General features: G+C 43.7%; 1 protein-coding gene across 2 annotated transcripts in view; it reads right to left on the bottom strand.

Annotated features, from left to right (window-relative positions):
• Positions 1-17,183, bottom strand: part of INO80 (INO80 complex ATPase subunit) — a 171,826-nt gene that overhangs the window by 18,145 nt on the left and 136,498 nt on the right. For both annotated transcript variants that reach the window (XM_069730102.1, XM_069730109.1), the window contains 2 exons: positions 1,369-1,496; positions 632-726 (listed from right to left, as the gene is read on the bottom strand). In XM_069730102.1, coding sequence (XP_069586203.1) covers positions 632-726; positions 1,369-1,496 — 223 coding nt within the window. The remainder of the gene's footprint in view (positions 1-631; positions 727-1,368; positions 1,497-17,183) is intronic.

Raw genomic sequence — 17,183 nt, forward strand, 5'->3', positions numbered from 1 at the left:
CATACATTATTGACATCCGGCCGATGCCAAAGCAGATACCAGCTGATCTGGTGGAGGAACTGGGCGTCAGACCCCTATCATCTCATATTGATGGCCTATTGGTCCTTTGAGTATGTCATAGATATAGCAGTACCAGAAAAGGACTTTAAAGAAAATCTGTTATCAGGTTTTTGTTACCTCATCTAACTGCAGCATAGCTGTAGGGGCAGAGACCCCTATTCCACCAATGTATCACTTACTGAGCTGCATGTTGCTGTTTTCATAAAATCAGTGTTTTATCAGAAGGAGATTATCACTACAGGACTAGATATTTGCTGCCTCCTAGTCCTCCTGTTCAGTGTAATCCCGTCCCTACCACCGATTGGCAGCTCTATGAGTATACTGAATATTTACAGAAAGCTGCCAATCAGCGGTGGGGGCGGGGTTATACACAGCTCAGCATTCGGAGTATCTGCTGCAGAGAAAACTGGGATTGTATCAAAATGACGGGAAATAGCCCAGTAAGTGACACATCGTTGGAATCAGGGGCTCAGCGCCTACTTCGTGCTTCTCTCAGATTCCCTTTAACACCAATGTGAAATGTATGCTAAATATTTCCCAACACACATCTGGCCATGCACATTTCTTTTACCTGCTCTGAAAGTCAGCCACCATGTCTCGTCTCTCAGAAATCTTGGAAGACCCGTCTAATCGCATGTACGTGTGCTTTCTATACACCATATATTCCTACAACGAGAGAATATGTTTACGTTACAGCAGCTGCATCGAAACTCACATTCTGATACCTGCAAAATACAGATCAATGCTGGAAAAGGGAAACTATGCAATGAGCGTGGCAGTGCATGGATCAAAAGTCCAACTCTATATTCCCAGTTTACTGCACACTATGCAACAACTTAAAAGGCTCTCCTAGTTTCCCAAAACTCTTGTTCCATGGCTGCAGTTTGGTTCAACTACAAACAAACTTGAGCTTTACTCACCCTCCCCAACTCCAGCGCTGAGTCTCCAGTGTCCGCTATTGTCTGCACGTCAAGTGAATAGCGCTGCAGCCAATCACTGAGTTCAGTGGCATTTACATCAGCAGAACCACTGAGCTCACTGATTGTCTGCAGCTCTGTCAATGTGGCGATAACAGACACCAGGACCAGCAGCAGAGACTCAGTGCTGAACCTGAGGAGGGTTACAAAAGCTCAGATATGTATGTATATATATATATATATATATATATATATACGGTATACTATATATATATATACACACACACACACATACATTTCTTTCTACAGGGAAATCATGGTAAATATACAACCCGCTATCCTTGCAAAAGTCTCATTCTATATATAGGATTTCTCCAAGACGGCGGATTACCTCCAGCAAATCTATCATCCGGGTCATCTGAGAGTAAATAAGAACTCTGTGTCCTTGTGACTTGAGCCGAGTAAGCAGCAGATCCAGGGCGTACAGCTTTCCACTGTCAGTAATGAGACTCTCCTTATCTGCAATGAACACAAAGTGAAGGCAATGGCCACAGTAATATACAGTATGTACTAATGCTTCATATTACAGGACTGTAAGGCTCAATCACATGGAACAAAGTAAGAGTTCCAAGCTACATCCCTGCACAGTGTTATGTGCTGCTACAAGATTATTTCAACTATGAAAGGATTATGCCGTCAATCACAATATTTTCACGAAGCATAGTGTCTGCATAACTATTATTAATATCCCAATATAAAGTGTCTTCTTCTTCCCTTTCTGCACATCTGGGCATCCAGCTTCTTATAGCTGAACGTGCGGTGCTTTTCTGATTTACTAAAGCTACTTTTACTAGCAGCACTCTGCTTCTCCTCAGTACTGCAGGCCCCCACACTCTCCTCTGATGAGTAACCATAAAATGTTTCTTTTTTTTTACTCACCCTCGGATGTACAATTCTACTCAAGAGAACAGGAAGGGATATTTTTAACATGACTTATTTGTTACTACTATTACTCACTAGTAGACCAATAGCAGGTTGCATGTATAAATATTTTGTATTTTCAATGTGCCTAGAAGTTAACCTTTCAGTGGTGGCTCCTGGGAGTCATCAAGGTCCAAGTGGAGGTATAGAGGAGTCGAGTGCAAGCAGGCTCACAGCAAACTGTGTGTGAAGGAATCCGAATAAGCCACACTCAGGATTCAGTAGCTCTGCATTAATATTTGTATTATGTATGGTCATTCTAATAATAGACAGCAAAGAGTCCATATAGGTTTAACCATGGTAGAAAGACAGACATTCACATAGTAAAAGAAGTTTGAAAGGTTTATTCCATCAGAAGCATCAAATATGACATCAATGACACGCTTCGGCTCTAGCATTATGTCTGAAAAAGGCTCAGTTAGAGCCGAAACACGACACTGATGTTATATTAGATGCTACTCGTGGAATAATCTTAGAAATTTCTCCAACTATGTCAGCATTGGTCTCTCAATCTTTGATTTCATATTGGAAGCATTCAGTAGACACGAGCACCACCAACTAAACAAGTATGAGGTGCTTTCATTTTGGCCAAATAAAGGTTTAGTGACGCGGTTAGGGTCCACCTTTACTGATAGTCAAGTCAGTAATTGACGCCCCTTTATTTGGTCGGTATTACAGGTATCACATGTAGACAGTTATCATTGTGTTTCTAACATAGTTGTAAGTATTTCTTCCTGGATTGTCTATAATGGTTACACATAATGAATAGAATTGAACACATCCCTCCAGGTACATGCAGACACAACAGCATTAGCATTGCTCACCTCCCAATGCAGACAATCCCTCATGGGGAAAATTATGCCATGATGCATAATCGCAATCTGTTTTTTGAGGTTTGAGGGTGGCAAAATTATATGTGGGCTGGTTTGGTGTGGATGTACCCACAATGATGGACACCAGAAGATATTATGGCTGCACCCACGGTGATGGACACCAGAAGATCCTATGCCTACACACACGATGTTGGACACCAGAAGATACTATAGCTGCACCCACGATGATGGACACCGGAAGATACTATGCCTGCATCCACGATGTTGGACACCAGAAGATACTATGCCTACACCCACAATGTTGGACACCAAAAGATACTACGCCTACACCCACGATGTTGGACACCAGAAGATACTATGGCTGCATCCACGATGATGGACACCAGAAGATACTGTGCCTGCACCCATGATGTTGGACACCAGAAGATAGTATGCCTACACCCACAATGTTGGACACCAAAAAATACTATGGCTGCATCCCCGATGATGGACATCAGAAGATACTATGGCTGCATCCACGATGATGGACACCAGAAGATACTGTGCCTGCACCCATGATGTTGGACACCAGAAGACACTATGCCTACACCCACAATGTTGGACACCAAAAAATACTATGGCTGCATCCCCGATGATGGACATCAGAAGATACTATGCCTGCACCCACAATGATGGACACCAGAAGATACTATGCCTGCAATCACGATACTGGAGACTAGAAGATACTATGCCTGCACCCACGATGATGGACACCAGAAGATACTATGCCTGCACTCACGATGCTGGAGACTAGAAGATACTATGCCTGCACCCACGATGATGGACACCAGAACATACTATGCCTGCACTCAAGATGCTGGAGCTAGAAGATGCTTTGTACAAGACGGGGAGCCCTGTTGTCATAAAGCAAAAAGAATATAGTGTTGTCAGCTGCACTGTAGTAGGATTTTAGGGGGTTTTCTATGACAGACATGTAGAGGTATATTTATTTTATACATCATAAATATCTTTTGGCATTTTGATCTGATTTCCCATTGATCCTCAGAACGCGAGTGCCTGGTCCCTCATTCCCACCTCCCAGTCACTATAGTGGAGAAATGACCACTCTGCCAGGACAGCAGAAATGTGCAGTACTCATTCTCAAGGTTGGTGTAGCACAAGTAGTCCCATCACCATGATTATTACTACATATCTTATCTCTTCTTTTTTATCATATGTGTGAACAAGAGAGAAAAACAGAAGCATAAAGCCCTTAAATAGTGATTCCCAGGGTCAGCAGTACAGGAAACAAAGATACGGCATAGTATAACTCACCGTGGGGGAGGGTGAGCAGTAACCACTGCCCAAACAAAGGGTACCGTCACACAGTGGCACTTTGATCGCTAGGACGGCACGATCCGTGACGTTCCAGCGATATCCTTACGATCTCGCTGTGTCTGACACGCTACTGCGATCAGGGACCCCGCTGAGAATCGTACGTCGTAGCAGATCGTTTGAAACTTTCTTTCGTCGCTGGATCTCCCGCTGACATCGCTGAATCGGCGTGTGTGACGCCGATTCAGCGATGTCTTCACTGGTAACCAGGGTAAACATCGGGTTACTAAGGGTACCGTCACACTAAGCGACGCTGCAGCGATACCGACAACGATGTCGATCGCTGCAGCGTCGCTGTTTGGTCGCTGGAGAGCTGTCACACAGACAGCTCTCCAGCGAGCAACGATCCCGAAGTCCCCTGGTAACCAGGGTAAACATCGGGTTACTAAGCGCAGGGCCGCACTTAGTAACCCGATGTTTACCCTGGTTACCAGCGTAAACGTTAAAAAAAACAAACACTACATACTTACCTTCCACTGTCTGTCCTCCGGCGCTCTGCTTTCCTCTGCACTGTCAGCGCCGGTCAGACGGAAAGCAGAGCGGTGACGTCACCGCTGTGCTTTCCGGCTGGCTGGCGCTGACACAGGATGCAGGAGGAGTGCAGAGAAGCACAGCTCCGGGGACAGACACGGAAGGTAAGTATGTAGTGTTTGTTTTTTTAACGTTTACGCTGGTAACCAGGGTAAACATCGGGTTACTAAGCGCGGCCCTGCGCTTAGTAACCCGATGTTTACCCTGGTTACCAGTGAAGACATCGCTGGATCGGCGTCACACACGCCGATCCAGCGATGTCAGCGGGAGATCCAGCGACGAAATAAAGTGCTAGACTTTCCTCAGCGACCAACGATGTCCCAGCAGGGGCCTGATCGTTGGTCGCTGTCACACATAACGATTTCCTTAACGATATCGTTGCTACATCACGAAAAGCAACGATATCGTTAACGATATCGTTATGTGTGACGGTACCTTAAGCGCAGGGCCGCGCTTAGTAACCTGATGTTTACCCTGGTTACCAGCGTAAACGTAAAAAAACAAACACTACATACTTACCTTCTGTGTCTGTCCAGCCGGAAAGCACAGCGGTGACGTCACCGCTCTGCTTTACGGCTGACCGGCGCTGACAGCGCCGGAGGACAGACACGGAAGGCAAGTATGTAGTGTTTGTTTTTTTACGTTTACGCAGGTAACCAGGGTAAACATCGGGTTACCAGGGGACTTCGGGATCGTTGGTCGCTGGAGAGCTGTCTGTATGACAGCTCTCCAGCGACCACACAGCGACGCTGCAGCGATCGGCATCGTTGTTGTATCGCTGCAGCGTCGTTTCAGTGTGACGGTACCCTAACCCCTCAATCCAGTGTCCCTTGTGCAATAGCCACCATACATTTATCTTCAGCCGCAGTGTCAAATATATATTAAACATTAGATCTTTTGTTTCTATTAAAATTATTCTAATAAACACCTAAAAAATATTACTCACTGAGCCGGCATCGGTGAATAAAAGGGCTATTTTATTGGATGTGGTGCCTAAATTTCCAAGTTGAGTGGATCTGTGTGATCGTTGTGTGAAATTCAGTCCAGGTCCTATTCTGAAGGGTTCTATCAGCTCGGAAGATTCACCAATTCAATGCTGATAATAGTGATGAGCGCCAGTGCTTGTTACTATTGTATGCCATGGGTGCTCGGGTATGCACAGGTATCGCGGGTGCTCGAGTGACATGTTAGGGTCCCCGTGTTTCGAGGTTGTTGGATAGCCAAAAAACATGTGGGGATTGCCTTTGTATGTCAGGCAATTCCCAACAGCAGCGAAAGACGCGGGCACTGGGACTGGAATAAGTCACTCCAGCACCAGCGATACTTGGTGCATACCCGATCACCCTCGGCAAACTCGAGTAACAAGCACTGGCGCTCACCACTAAGTCGGCCATCTCAGCCAACTCTCCCATACACAGGAGCTCAGTAGGACAAACACTCCTGTGTTCTCAATGAGAAAGCCGCCATCACGTGCCTGACATGCCGACCAGCAGCTTATCTCTGGGAGAACAATACAATCGGCAGTCCGAAATGGGACATGCGAGATCAAGATTTCTAGCAACTTTCAATTGTCCGACGCCCCCATACACATGGGTTTGCTGGTCGAACCCGCCATTAGTATAACATGTATGGAGGCCTGAAGTCAATGTCAAATACGACCATGTATCATAAGGTCGTAAACAAAATGACTAATTACAGGCAGTCAACCCAGCGTCACCAGTCACATACGCATTGCATGAATGAAACTGAAGACAGTAACACCATAGTAACATAGTAACATAGTTAGTAAGGCCGAAAAAAGACATTTGTCCATCCAGTTCAGCCTATATTCCATCATAATAAATACCCAGATCTACGTCCTTCTACAGAACCTAATAATTGTATGATACAATATTGTTCTGCTCCAGGAAGACATCCAGGCCTCTCTTGAACCCCTCGACTGAGTTCGCCATCACCACCTCCTCAGGCAAGCAATTCCAGATTCTCACTGCCCTAACAGTAAAGAATCCTCTTCTATGTTGGTGGAAAAACCTTCTCTCCTCCAGACGCAAAGAATGCCCCCTTGTGCCCGTCACCTTCCTTGGTATAAACAGATCCTCAGCGAGATATTTGTATTGTCCCCTTATATACTTATACATGGTTATTAGATCGCCCCTCAGTCGTCTTTTTTCTAGACTAAATAATCCTAATTTCGCTAATCTATCTGGGTATTGTAGTTCTCCCATCCCCTTTATTAATTTTGTTGCCCTCCTTTGTACTCTCTCTAGTTCCATTATATCCTTCCTGAGCACCGGTGCCCAAAACTGGACACAGTACTCCATGTGCGGTCTAACTAGGGATTTGTACAGAGGCAGTATAATGCTCTCATCATGTGTATCCAGACCTCTTTTAATGCACCCCATGATCCTGTTTGCCTTGGCAGCTGCTGCCTGGCACTGGCTGCTCCAGGTAAGTTTATCATTAACTAGGATCCCCAAGTCCTTCTCCCTGTCAGATTTACCCAGTGGTTTCCCGTTCAGTGTGTAATGGTGATATTGATTCCCTCTTCCCATGTGTATAACCTTACATTTATCATTGTTAAACCTCATCTGCCACCTTTCAGCCCAAGTTTCCAACTTATCCAGATCCATCTGTAGCAGAATACTATCTTCTCTTGTATTAACTGCTTTACATAGTTTTGTATCATCTGCAAATATCGATATTTTACTGTGTAAACCTTCTACCAGATCATTAATGAATATGTTGAAGAGAACAGGTCCCAATACTGACCCCTGCGGTACCCCACTGGTCACAGCGACCCAGTTAGAGACTATACCATTTATAACCACCCTCTGCTTTCTATCACTAAGCCAGTTACTAACCCATTTACACACATTTTCCCCCAGACCAAGCATTCTCATTTTGTGTACCAACCTCTTGTGCGACACGGTATCAAACGCTTTGGAAAAATCAAGATATACCACGTCCAATGACTCACCGTGGTCCAGTCTATAGCTTACCTCTTCATAAAAACTGATTAGATTGGTTTGACAGGAGCGATTTCTCATAAACCCATGCTGATATGGAGTTAAACAGTTATTCTCATTGAGATAATCCAGAATAACATCCCTCAGAAACCCTTCAAATATTTTACCAACAATAGAGGTTAGACTTACTGGCCTATAATTTCCAGGTTCACTTTTAGAGCCCTTTTTGAATATTGGCACCACATTTGCTATGCGCCAGTCCTGCGGAACAGACCCTGTCGCTATAGAGTCACTAAAAATAAGAAATAATGGTTTATCTATTACATTACTTAGTTCTCTTAGTACTCGTGGGTGTATGCCATCCGGACCCGGAGATTTATCTATTTTAATCTTATTTAGCCTGTTTCGCACCTCTTCTTGGGTTAGATTGGTGACCCTTAATATAGGGTTTTCATTGTTTCTTGGGATTTCACCTAGCATTTCATTTTCCACCGTGAATACCGTGGAGAAGAAGGTGTTTAATATGTTAGCTTTTTCCTCGTCATCTACAACCATTCTTTCCTCACTATTTTTTAAGGGGCCTACATTTTCAGTTTTTATTCTTTTACTATTGATATAGTTGAAGAACAGTTTGGGATTAGTTTTACTCTCCTTAGCAATGTGCTTCTCTGTTTCCTTTTTGGCAGCTTTAATTAGTTTTTTAGATAAAGTATTTTTCTCCCTATAGTTTTTTAGAGCTTCAATGGTGCCATCCTGCTTTAGTAGTGCAAATGCTTTCTTTTTACTGTTAATTGCCTGTCTTACTTCTTTGTTTAGCCACATTGGGTTTTTCCTATTTCTAGTCCTTTTATTCCCACAAGGTATAAACCGCTTACACTGCCTATTTAGGATGTTCTTAAACATTTCCCATTTATTATCTGTATTCTCATTTCTGAGGATATTGTCCCAGTCTACCAGATTAAGGGCATCTCTAAGCTGTTCAAACTTTGCCTTCCTAAAGTTCAATGTTTTTGTGACTCCATGACAAGTCCCCCTAGTGAAAGACAGGTGAAACTGCACAATATTGTGGTCGCTATTTCCTAAATGCCCAACCACCTGCAGATTTGTTATTCTGTCAGGTCTATTAGATAGTATTAGGTCTAAAAGTGCTGCTCCTCTGGTTGGATTCTGCACCAATTGTGAAAGATAATTTTTCTTGGTTATTAGCAGAAACCTGTTGCCTTTATGGGTTTCACAGGTTTCTGTTTCCCAGTTAATATCCGGGTAGTTAAAGTCCCCCATAACCAGGACCTCATTATGGGTTGCAGCTTCATCTATCTGCTTTAGAAGTAGACTTTCCATGCTTTCTGTTATATTTGGGGGTTTGTAACAGACCCCAATGAGAATTTTGTTACCATTTTTCCCTCCATGAATTTCAACCCATATGGACTCGACATCCTCATTCCCTTCGCTAATATCCTCCCTTAAAGTGGACTTTAGACAAGACTTTACATAGAGACAAACCCCTCCTCCTCTCCGATTTTTACGATCCTTTCTAAACAGACTGTAACCCTGTAAGTTAACTGCCCAGTCATAGCTTTCATCTAACCATGTCTCGGTTATTCCCACTATGTCAAAGTTACCTGTAGATATTTCTGCTTCTAGTTCTTCCATCTTGTTTGTCAGGCTTCTGGCGTTTGCGAGCATGCAGTTTAGAGGATTTTGTTTTGTTCCAATCTCCTCACTGTGGATTGTTTTAGAAATGTTCTTACCTCCCTTCTGAGTATGTTTTCCTGGGTCGTCTTTGTTCGAGTCTAATGTTTTTCTTCCCGTCCCCTCTTCTTCTAGTTTAACGCCCTCCTGATGAGTGTAGCGAGTCTTCTGGCGAATGTGTGTTTCCCAGGTTTGTTGAGGTGTAGTCCGTCTCTGGCGAGGAGTCCATCATACCAGTAATTCACACCGTGGTCCAGGAATCCAAATCCTTGTTGTCTGCACCATCGTCTTAGCCAGTTGTTTGCATCAAGGATCCTGTTCCATCTCCTGGTGCCATGCCCGTCTACTGGAAGGATAGAAGAAAAAACTACCTGTGCATCCAGTTCCTTTACATTCTTCCCCAACTCTTCAAAGTCCTTGCAGATTGTCGGTAGGTCCTTCCTTGCCGTGTCATTGGTGCCAACATGTATCAGAAGAAATGGGTGGACGTCCTTGGAGCTGAAGAGCTTTGGTATCCTATCGGTCACATCCTTGATCATCGCACCTGGAGGGCAGCATACTTCTCTTGCAGTTATGTCCGGTCTGCAGATGGCTGCTTCGGTGCCTCTCAGTAGTGAGTCTCCCACCACCACCACTCTGCGTTGCTTCTTGGCTGTACTTTTTGCTGTCACTTGTTGCTGTGTGCCCTTTTCTTTTTTGCTTGCTGGTATTGCTTCATTCTTAGGTGTGCCATCTTCATCCTCTACAAAGATTTGATATCGGTTCTTCAGTTGTGTGGTTGGTGATTTCTCCATGGTCTTCTTGCTTCTTTTGGTCACATGCTTCCACTCATCTGCTTTTGGAGGTTCTCTGACACTTTTTGCACCTTCTGTGACCAGTAGAGATGCTTCTGTTCTGTCTAGAAAGTCTTCATTCTCTTTGATGAGTTTCAAAGTTGCTATTCTTTCTTCCAGACCCCGCACCTTTTCTTCTAAAAGGGCCACTAGTCTACACTTCTGACAGGTGAAATTGGATTCTTCTTCTGGTCGATCTGTGAACATGTAGCACATGCTGCAGCTCACCATGTAGGTTGTCACATCTGCCATGTTGCTCCTAGATCCTGCTGACTTGCTGTGTGTTTTCCTTCTTGTGTAATCTACTCAGCCAAGCTCTCTTGCAATAATGTCCTACAGGCTTTGGTGATGCTTTCGAAGCAGCTGGTCCCGGCTGTACCCAACGATCTTCTAGCTTAGGGAGACTTCGCTTCTCCCAGAAGGCACCTGGAATATGCAAATTAGCCTCCTGAAGCTTGAATCCCTGGTTTGGTGATGCTTTCCAAGCAGCTGGTCCCGGCTGTACCCACACAAAAGCAACAGAAAACTGCATAAAAATGTTTTTTAACGCTAAACGCAATGTAACCAGTGCTGAAAAATGATCAATACTTATTTTTAACTACTTCTGGACCGTCCATAAACTAAAAATATCCACTTTCCTTTGTACGGATGTTCTAGTCTAAATCAGCAATGCAAACCGTGCCGCTGTGAGAGAGGAGAGACCGCTGTCAGACACAGCCAGACTCTCTACAGAGAAAATAAACATAGCTTATTACCATGTGGGTACACAGCACCGAACCAGCGCTCGTGGATACAGATTATGCAGAACTGACAGTGCTTCCTTCTCCAGGCCCAGCAGTTACATGATTGCTGGGTGTAGCAAGAGGCACCAGGAACTGCTGGGTCCTGGAGACTTAGTCAGCTCTGCTATGCAGGCAAAAGGCTACAATTCCCCTGCATTTGAGACTGTCCTGATTCCAGCTATGTATAACCTATAGGGCTGCTTCCTGCAGAATTGATAAGATCAGAATTGATAAAATCACTATTTAATCAGCAGGATATTATCACTAGAGGACCAGTAAAACTAATGCCTCCATATTCATGAGCTCTGTATAACTCCGTCCCCACTATTGATTGGCAGCTTTCTGCCTATGCACAGTGTACACAGAAAGCTGATTTTATCAAAACAGAAGCATGCAACGCAGTAAGAGACACATCACTGGAATCAGGGTCTCTGCCCCAACATCATGCTGCTTTCAGATGAAGATAGCAAACCGGTGGTGACAGATTCTCGTTAAAATGCCCCCCCAAAGGTTTTTAAAGACCTAATGAGAGGCACAATGTGTGATATAAACAAGAACAAACTATAGTTTTAGATGTCATGCAGCAAATTTCAGTGAAACTAAAAGTTTTCCATTAAGCGATGATATTTGATTAAAGCAACCAACAGATGGGGCGCTGCTCATATGCTGGTTCATCATTTCAGGAAAGCAATGCATCCTGTTTGTAGTCTTTGTAATAAACACACACTGAAAACAATACTCTCTGTTACGGACATTTACTTAACCCTTAGCTAACAAGGTTACAAGTGCAATCTCTAAAATAATAATATTTGAAAGAAAAATGAGAATATATATTTTTGGCAGAATTATTTACAATTTAAATGGGTTGTCAAAGATAAAAAGAAAAAAAAAGCTAAAAAAAAACAAAACACCTCACCTGTTCAGTTGCTCCAGTGGTTCCTGCCAGTCTTTGTTTCCCTTCCTGCTGTAATGACCTGCCTTAAAGGCACATGACAGGTGACTGCTGCAGCCAATCATAGGCACGCAGCAGTCACATCGACGTACATGAAGTCAGCCAGAGCTGTGGAGTTGGCAAGCAGAAGTTCCAACTCCTAGAGAAATGACTGCCAATTAGTAAATAAAACACATTTATTGGACTAAATTTAGGTGTCATCTTACCAAAAAATTCTTCTTCTTTCGCCTCCTGGATTGATCCTCTTATTCAATTCATGGGTAAAATTTATATTCACTGGACAAAGTTTTTCACATTGCTGAGATACTAGATAAGTGACAGTGGGTGCTTTTAAAATTCTATGGAGAGGGGAGGAGCTAGAGGCAGTTACAGATCTCCATGGAATTTTATGAGCACCAATTGTCAGGTCCTATCACAGTAATGGGAAAATCTGTCTTCACTGAACTTGAGAATTTTGAGAATGAATGATCAGTTCAGGAGGAGAAAGAAGCAGATTTCTCTGAAGGGATACATTACAAAGTTCCTGATATTCACAAGTACTGTTGAGTTATGTAAAAAAAAAATTAAAATAATGGTTACTATTTAATGATTTTGGCACATCTTGCTCCACAAGCACTTTGCATCAAGCGTGCATATAAAACACCAGTCTTAATGAATTCCTTGCTTAAAAGTCTTTATATAAAAAAAACAGTTTAAAGGGAATCTATCACCATGTTTTTTCTATTTTTTTTCTTGGTGATGCCTACAGTGAAGCATGCGGTGGCTTGGTAACGCCTACAGTGAAGTATGGCGGTGGCTCGGTGAAGATGGTGGTGACTCAGTGACACCTACAGTGAAGTATGCTAGTGGCTTGGTAACGCCTACAGTGAAGCATGTCAGTGGCTTGGTGATGGTCAGGGGGTTATTTTATTCTTTGACACTGGAAACCCCGATAGCGTGAAGGGTAAGACTAATTCAGTCAAGTGTCAGGAAATCCTAGGAGAACACATCATGCCCTCTGTGAAGAAGCTGAAGCTTGGGCATCATTGGACCGTCCAACAGGACAATGATCTCCACTAAAGCTTGGGTTTAGAGGAAGTCCTGGAAGATTCTGGAGTGGCCATCATAGTTGTCCAATTTGAGGCCCATAGAAAATATTTCATGAGATTTGAGGATAGTGGTTGCAGCAAACAAACCCAAGAATGTTAGGGACCTGGAGGCCATTGCTCATGAGGATGGGCTAAGGTTCCTCAGGAAAGCTGGTAATAGCAGGTGTCTGGTTATACATGTTTGCAGCAGGTCATACCATCCCATGGTGCTCCATTAAGTACTAAAGACGCTTGTCATGAAGGGGGTGGATAATTCAGAGAATCCAGTTGTCATTAAAAGTTTTGTGGCTGATTTTAGAGAAACCAACTTGTTATGTTAGATGTGTTGAGTAGTGATGAGCAAACAGTTATCGAGGGTCTTCAGCGTGCTCGAAAAATATGTTCGAGTCCCTGTGGCTGTTAGGCAACCCCTGCTATGTTGCAGCTGTCTAACAGCCATGAGACATGCTGCTGCAGGGACAAGAACATATTATTCGAGCACACTGAAGAAACTTTATTAACCTAATTTACAATGTGGGCTGAATAATTTTGATTGCAACTGATAAAATGGAAATATCAACGTAGACCAGATATTGTTGTTCCAGGACGCAGAACGTTCTATTATGGAATATTGCAATAAAATTGTGTATCCCCCAAAAACACCTTATAAATAATACGTCGTGACAGGAGGCTAGGTCCACCACCTGCTAACTCCTAAGCACCATTACATGTCTCCGAGCACCACCTAGTGTTTGAAGACCACTTTGCAAAAATAACTATCTTAGGAATTTATGGTGGGAATGTAGGACTCACGCTCTCACAACAGGAAATCAGACCACCTTGTTTAAAAACATTTTGCTGGAAACATTTCCTCTGGGTCTTCCTACTTGAGGGCTTGTTTTTCCCTGAACAAGTTTAAGAGAAGACTCAAGCCAGGTCCCCTTCTCAGTGCACAGTCTTAAGTAAAAACAAAGTGTCGAGAAATTAAAAATGTGAACACCTGACCTTCGTGTAGAATCTCTGCCCCAACCCTCCACATATAAAAGCTCCCCGCCAGGCCTCCGCAATTTCCTGATAATCAGGTTTGATTCCGTGCTAGCCATATGGACTAGTCCCACAGACGGTTGATTCCCCTTGGCCAATCCTCTGTCCTAACTTGTAAGCCCACCACCCCAGGGAGACACCGACATGATTTGGCATAAGGAGGTTAGAATGTAGAAACATGGAGCAGTAGAGATATGGAGGTGGTTAGGGCAGCTGACAGCTTCCTTTTAAAGGGAAGCTATCATCGGAGATTAAACTACACTTTAAATCAGGTTTTTGTGTTACATGTATTTTATAAAAAAAATGTTGGCAATGTTTGTGGGGTTTTTTCTCACAATCTTTATAAAAAAATTAAAAAAAAATCAGTAATCTTGTAATTCTCACACTGGCCACTGGGGCTTTTTAAACTCCTACTTCCTGTCCCTCCAGGAAGAGTTTACATCAGTTTCCTTGTCATCAGAGGCAGGATTACAGTGACTAGTAACATCCGGATCCACCAATCACAACAGGAGATGTTACCGCTGCCCCTGCTCTCTTCCCTTCCGTCGCAATGACCTTCATACATGCTCATTAGGCACTTCAATAAAAAAGATAGGGTCAGAATCTGACTATTGTGACTATGTACATGTGTTGTTTCCTTACACAAAAGGTCAGAGTCTAAAAAACAATTTGCCAATGTGAATATTTGTTTTTTATATTTTTAATCTGGATTGTGAACAAAAAAAGTTCAAATTTAAAACAAACAACTAAATTAATAAGGAGGTCATTTTCTGATTACAGCTTCCCTCTAACTTTTCTTAGCCTCTGTATGCACACCATTTAGGAGGTGGAGTCATCCAGTCAGGCGTTTTGTAAGCCAGTCTGGCAGCATAGTCTGAATTTGGTACATCTATACGGCAGAGGCAGAAATTCACTCGAGTGATATAACTCACATCTGTCACGATTCCTCCTCAGTGTGGTGAGTGGCAACTCAACCGTCCAATCTGGGGCAGCGGCATGCGGAATTGTCAGTATCGTGATAGACAGATCAGCCATTCAATCTGAGACTGGGGAAGTGCTGATCTGTCAGTATGGTGAGTGATAGTCCAGTTGCCCAATCAGCGACTTGACTGTGAATTCTGTATTTTGATCTTTTGCTGACTGACCTTGGATTTACCTTTGATCATCCGTTTGCCTAGCCCCTTTGTCTTCATCAGCTATCTTCTTGGAATTCCGATCCCGGACTGCGACCTGACTACGCTTTTGTCTTACCCATCTGTTTATGGCATACCCCCATGGCTTTTGACCTCGGACTCCCTGACTTCCTCACCTCACGGCGCATCCATAAGTAGTGACTAGCACCACGATGCCACTTTGGAGCTGTAAAATATAATATATTTGCCAAGCTCAGCTTAGTGATGCCTCCCATGCTAAGCTCTACTTGCTTTTCGAAAAAGATGGGATCTGCATTTATCTGGAGAATGAGTCACCATAAACCTTTACAGCGAGAATCGGAATAAAAAAAATGTAATTCTTGGCAAACCTAATATATGAAAGTGCCCTTTAGCTTCTCCAAATTTTGGCAAGTTAAGACAGATAAATAATCTCACGTCCTGGAAATAAAAAGATTGCCACGAAGGATTGAGAAGCACACGCTGGAACAGATAACCTTGGATCTCTAGAGACTATCCCATCATTCTCCATTAGAAGAAGAAAAACAATACGGTCATAAGAAGTGCCTGGTCACGCTTTCACAAACAGAATGAACCTTTGAGATTGTGAACAACTCTGCCACTTCCTCCCATTTAAGTCCCAGCCGTTTTTATCAATAGAACAGGAAGGTATTGGAGATTCCCACAGTCCTGATAAGAAGTCCAACTCTCCATCAGACAGTAGAGCAGCTTACTACCAGAGGTCGCATGAGAAGTCAGTGACACGGCCATAAATTACAGCCGTGGTGTAGGAGAGGAAGTGCTCAGATATGGAAACTTTCTATGAAAGTAAAGGCAATCTTTTAGTGACCTGCACAGAACACTTCCACTTTATAGTGTACAGTACTACAGAAAACAGACAGATTTTTTTTTAACCGATTCAGCACTGGGCCACATTCCCACATACTTGACCAAGAGCATTTCTGGGTTTTATTATACATGATCTTTTAACAGTGCTCATTCAGACTGTTTCTTAATTTCTGTGCAATTTTTAAATTCCCTTATTTCTCCTACGTCTCATTGGGGGACACAGGACCATGGGTGTTATGCTGCTGCCACTAGGAGGATACTAAAGGTACCTTCACACTCAGCGACGCTGCAGCGATACCGACAATGATGTCGATCGCTGCAGCGTCGCTGTTTGGTCGCTGGAGAGCTGTCACACAGACAGCTCTCCAGCGACCAACGATGCCGGTAACCAGGGTAAACATCGGGTTACTAAGCGCAGGGCCGCGCTTAGTAACCCGATGTTTACCCTGGTTACCATCGTAAAAGTAAAAAAAACAAACACTACATACTTACCTTCCGCTGTCTGTCCCCGGCGCTGTGCTTCTCTGCACTGACTGTGAGCACAGCGGCCGGAAAGCAGAGCGGTGACGGCACCGCTGTGCTCTGCTTTCCGGCTGGCCGGCGCTCACAGCCAGTGCAGAGAAGCACAGCACCGGGGACAGACAGCGGAAGGTAAGTATGTAGTGTTTTTTTTTTTTTTTAACTTTTACGCTGGTAACCAGGGTAAACATCGGGTTACTAAGCGCGGCCCTGCGCTTAGTAACCCGATGTTTACCCTGGTTACCAGTGAAGACATCGCTGAATCGGCGTCACACACGCCGATTCAGCGATGTCTGCAGGGAGTCCAGCGACGAAATAAAGTGCTGGACTTTCTGCAGCGACCAACGACATCACAGCAGGATCCTGATCGCAGCTGCCTGTCAAACTGAACGATATCGCTAGCCAGGACGCTGCAACATCACAGATCGCTAGCGATATCGTTCAGTGTGACGGTACCTTAAGTTAACACAAAGAACTCCCCTGCAGTATACACCCTCCTGCTGGCTCTAAGTGAACCAGTTCTTGCTTATTGTTTGTAGGAGGCACTAGGGTCTGCTTTCAGACCCCGTTTTTATTTTGATTTTAATTTTTTATTCTATTTTTTCCTTAACAGAGCGAATGGGGGCGACGGA

This window comes from Ranitomeya imitator, chromosome 1 (assembly GCF_032444005.1).
Source record: "Ranitomeya imitator isolate aRanImi1 chromosome 1, aRanImi1.pri, whole genome shotgun sequence".
NCBI classification, from domain to species: domain Eukaryota; kingdom Metazoa; phylum Chordata; class Amphibia; order Anura; family Dendrobatidae; genus Ranitomeya; species Ranitomeya imitator.